Source organism: Penaeus vannamei, chromosome 41, assembly GCF_042767895.1.
Source record: "Penaeus vannamei isolate JL-2024 chromosome 41, ASM4276789v1, whole genome shotgun sequence".
Lineage (NCBI taxonomy): Eukaryota > Metazoa > Arthropoda > Malacostraca > Decapoda > Penaeidae > Penaeus > Penaeus vannamei.
In genome coordinates, this window is record NC_091589.1 from 10,023,539 (window position 1) to 10,028,538 (window position 5,000).

Sequence of the window (5,000 nt, forward strand, 5' to 3'; positions counted from 1 at the left end):
CGTTCTAACTAATATAACAAGAGCAAATGTTAACCTACCAGAATGTAGGCCTTGTAACCTGTACTCGGATCTCCTCAATTCCAGGTAGAGATACGCTGTTGGAGGTGACGTTCCCGCAGACAGCCTTGTAGCAACCAGTTTCGCGAACACAGTAACTGCCGTTTCGCTGTAATTATATCAATTATGTAATGACAACGTGAATATATAAACGTATGCACACTCATAAACTCGCTCGCGCGCGCACACATACACATACACATACACACACACACACACACACACACACACACACACACACACACACGCGCGCGCGCGCGCATTCAAGCATACGCATGCGCATACGCACGCGCGCACACACACACGCACACACGCCTATATATATATTATATATATATATATATGTATATACATATATATATATATGTATATACTACACACACACACACACATACATATACATATATATGGATATATATGCATATGCGTTTATGTGTGAGCATCTGTGTACCATAATAATGATAATGATCAAGGTAATTCATCTCACTGTATCATTCAAAAAGACAATGACGGTTATAAAAAGTTCAAAAAGACAGTGACGGTTACAAAATGTTCAAAAAGACAGTGACGGTTATAAGAAACAGATTGCCTACCCGTGGAATGAGACGGGCAGGTGCAGTTCCATGTTGACATTCTTGAATTATGATGAAATAACGTTCTAAGGATATGGAAAACGATTCATATAAGTGAAGTAATGCTGATGATGGAGACGATAGAAATACTGGACTAAAGGAATGAATATGTAAATTAATGATTCAATATCTGGACTGATTATTTTAGGTTTACATTTTTTATATTATATATTCATATCTACTTTAGTTTATAATGGAATATGTATTTTCTCTATATTATATAAGATACACATTTGAGATACGGTAAGGCCAAAGAGTTCCATTATATTGAAATTTAGAGAAAATAGAAAATTGAAAGAGAATTGAAATAAAAATTATCACATCCCTTCTCCTCCATTCCCCTCATTCAATTTATTTTCTTCTTTTCTTTATTAAACGGATAAAATGGCCAAAAAAATCCCTTCTTATTCACGCACATAAATCTTTGTAGATTTATTTTCTATTGCTCTTCATCTTATTATGCTTTATTTCTGCAACCGCCTTCCCTCCCTCTCTCATCCTCCTTCCCTCCCACCCTCCCCTTCCTTTATTCCTCCTCCCACCCTCCGCTTCCTCCTCCCATCCTCTCTTCCTCCCTCCATCCATCCCTCACCTCTCCTATCCCCCCACCCCCCTCCCAAATTTCCTCCCTTCCTCCCTCCAACATCCTCCCTTTATCCCTCCCCCCCTTCCCCCACCTTCCCTTCTACCCTCCCTCCTTCCCCCACCTACCCTTCTACCCCCACGCCTTCCCTCCTTCCCCCACCTTCCCTTCTACCCTCCCTCCTTCCCCCACCTTCCCTTCTACCCCCACGCCTTCCCTCCTTCCCCCACCTTCCCTTCTACCCTCCCTCCTTCCCCCACCTTCCCTTCTACCCCCACCTTCCCTTCTACCCTCCTTCCCCCACCTTCCCTTCTACCCTCCTTTCCCTCCTCCCCCCACCTTCCCTTCTACCCTCCTTCCCCCACCTTCCCTCCTTCCCTTCTACCCCCACCCCTTCCCTCCTTTCCTCACCTTCCCTTCTACCCTCCCTCCTTTCCCTCCTTCCCCCACCTTCCCTTCTACCCTCCCTGCTTTCCCTCCTCTCATCTTCCCTTCTACCCCCACCCCTTCCCTCCTTCCCCCACCTTCCCTTCTACCCCACCCCTTTCCTCCTTCCCCACCCCTTCCCTTCTACCCTCATCCCTTCCCTCCTTCCACCACCTTCCCTTCTACCCCACCCCTTCCCTCCTTCCCCTCTACACCCACCCTTTCCCTCCTTCCCTTCTACCCTCCCTCCTTCCCCCACCTTCCCTTCTACCCCACCCCTTCCCTCCTTCCCCCACCCCTTCCCTTCTACCCTCACCCCTTCCCTTCTACCCCCACCCTTTCCCTCCTTCCCCCACCCCTTCCCTCCTTCCCTTCTACCCCCACCCCTTCCCTCCTTCCCTTCTACCCCCACCCCTTCCCTCCTTCCCCCACCTTCCCTTCTACCCCCACCCCTTCCCTCCTTCCCCCACCTTCCCTTCTACCCCCACCCCTTCCCTCCTTCCCTCCTTTCCTCTTATTAATGTACAGCGGTGACGCCTCGCCAGCCCTGGCTCGGAGAGACCATGCCCTTCTTGCCCTGAAAGGAGGCCCACCTTCAACCATCCAGGGCGTAGTTAGGATGATAGTTCGAATGCGAGGAGGAGGAAAAGTACGGAAATCAGGCGAAGAAGTGCAATAATGATTGAAATATACATAAAGAGAGAGAGAGAGAGATCGCTTTTATTCATGTTTAGTTATTAATTTGATGGATATATTAGAAACCTGCCTTAAGAAGTAAGTTATCGTATATTATTTCGAAAATAATAATCAAGAAATCTTATTGCATCGTTCTATTTCAATTCCTTGTCATAAATTCTATATAAACTTGAACATTGTTGGAACTGACTATTCGTCAGAAGGAAATAACCTTCATACATATATGAAGGATGTATATTATTATATGGCTCTGCATTATCCTCCGTCTTATATCACCTGGATCCGCTATTTGGATATGTTATAATGTCATATGTTATTTGGAAAATAACATGCCATTATTTCATACGCCATTATATTTCCAAATGTTTACAATTATTTCATTATCAAAAATAACGAAGTGTATATGAATATGTATCAAAAGCAAAGGGTTTCTTGAATAGTTTAGAGGGGGGACATCGACAAGGTGTTGGACACCAGCTGCTGAAACGACAGTTAAAGGTGTAAGGATTGACAGAGTCAAGGCTAAGGGAATATCCCCTTAGCCTTGGATAGAGTGAAGCTAGACTCGGCCCTTCGCGAGGTGAGTGAGCAAGCGTGACCCGGGAAAGGGATTCACTGGGAAGTGCCCAATCTGCCCAAGTGTAAAGACTGTCACCTAATAATTTGACACAAAAAATATGTTAATAGTATAAGTTTCGCAACACCTGCATCATATATATCCTATCATTATATTAACGCACCGCTGCACACATTCACTTTGTGCCTGACGATGCACTTTAAATCAATTTGTATCTCAAACTTTATGTTGATATAGACATAAATACTTTCTATAAGTATGATTGTATGCGGCGGAGCCAAGTGGCCCATTACACTCAAGCTGACCCCAACCTAACCGTGCTTCGCGATTCATGAACGTGACTGGAGGTCGTGGTTCGTAGGAGACACCCGAACGAAATAAAAGGAAAACAAGGGAATCGATACCTAAACCTTTACACCCCATCACGCTCGAAGTTTTGTGGCCAAAGCCATTTATTAATGTTTGGTAGCTTAAGAGGCGGTATTTAAAGCGATACATTATTCACACCCACAAATATTACACAGTGTGTGTGAGAGAGAGTGAAAGGGGGAGGAGGGGAGAGTGAAAGTGAGAGGGAGAGTGGGGGGGTGGGTTGCGGACGGTAGCCTCGATAAGATGGGACTGAAACAGCCGAACACTCACTCCTTGCTTTGCCTAGCGAATTCAGATCACCCCCTTCCTCCCCCCACCCTTTTTCTAACTATGTTCAGGCTGTTTGAACGTGGGCCACCTTTCAGGGCAAGAAGGGCGGGATCTCTCCAAGTTAGGTCTGGCGAGGCGACATCGCTTTTGTTGTTGGGTGTACCTCCACATTTTGGCCTGTTGCAGCTCCCAACGGTTGCAACTTCATACTGCAATGTTGACTTCCCTAATTCTCCTTCTGCTTGGCGTGCTGACAGTGCCGTAGGGGTGCATGGGTCGACTTCACCGTCTGTGATAGAAAATAGGAATTTGAATTGGTAACGGTTATTGGAAAATGTTTAAATTTTAATTGGTAACGGTCATTGGAAGATATTTTAATTTTAATTGGTAACGGTTATTGGAAGATAATAAGATTAGAATTGTTAACGGTCATTGGAAGATTTTTTAAATTTTAATTGTTAACGGTTATTGGAAGATATTTGGATTTGAAAAGGTAACGGTTATTAGAAGATTTTTTGAAATTGAATTTGAATTAGTAACGGTAATGGAGACTTTGGATTTGAATTTGTACCTGTAATGGAGAATTTGAATTAGTAACGGTTATGAAGATTTTAATTTTGAATTTAGATTAGTAGCGTTAAATATTTTGATTCCGAATTTGGGTTAATAACAGTAACGATTTTGAATTCAAATTTATATTAGCAACTGTAACAAAAAAAAATCAATTTGCATTAGTAACGTTAACGAAGATTTTGGATTTGAATCTGTAACGGTAATAAACAATTTGAATCTCACTTTACATTTGAATGAGTAAGGATGATCTTTCTGTCTCCCTCTCTCTCTCCCTCCTTCCCTTCTTCGCTACCCACCCTTCCTCTTCCCTCTATCCCTCATTTTCTCCCTTCCTCCCTTCTCTCTCTCCCTCCCTCCCGTTTTCCCTTCATCCCTCCCTTCCTCTCCCTGCCTCTCGCAAAACCAGACATCCTCACCTAACCCACCGAGACCTACCTGACGAAGGAATGGACTTGGCTGACGCAGAGAAGATCGTCCATCCTATACTGCAGAAGGCGATGCAGAGAACTCGAAGGGCCCTTTGATGTCTCGATGTCATTTTTTTTATGATGTCACGTTAAATGAGAGGAAATGCCTTTTTTCTCTCTTGTTCTTGGGATCACACGTGGTAGAAATGCACTCGTGGGGTCTTCTATGTTGTTCTATGGGTGATATGTGGTTGGAAAGTCACCCTTTTATGTTGTTCTGTGGGTGATATGTGTTTGGAAAGTCACCCCTTTCTATGTTGTTCTGTGGGTCGTATGTGGTTGCAATTTAACTCCTTTCTATGTTGTAATGTAGATGATATGAGGTTGGAATTTAACTACCTTCTATG

At 43.9% G+C, this 5,000-nt stretch overlaps 1 protein-coding gene across 12 annotated transcripts in view; it reads right to left on the reverse strand.

The window, feature by feature from the left end:
* Window positions 1–5,000, reverse strand: part of LOC113809459 (uncharacterized) — a 22,722-nt gene that overhangs the window by 14,735 nt on the left and 2,987 nt on the right. For 3 of the 12 annotated variants that reach the window (XM_070118304.1, XM_070118303.1, XM_070118302.1), the window contains exons 2-5: window positions 4,622–4,870; window positions 3,702–3,902; window positions 651–715; window positions 39–166 (exon numbers count right to left, since the gene is read on the reverse strand). In XM_070118304.1, the coding sequence (XP_069974405.1) occupies window positions 39–166; window positions 651–715; window positions 3,702–3,902; window positions 4,622–4,724 (497 nt within the window). In that variant the 5' untranslated portion in view covers window positions 4,725–4,870. Of the gene's footprint in view, window positions 1–38; window positions 167–650; window positions 716–3,701; window positions 3,903–4,621 lie in introns of all 12 variants that reach the window. The other 9 variants (XM_070118309.1, XM_070118308.1, XM_070118301.1 and 6 more) reach the window with 7 other exon arrangements.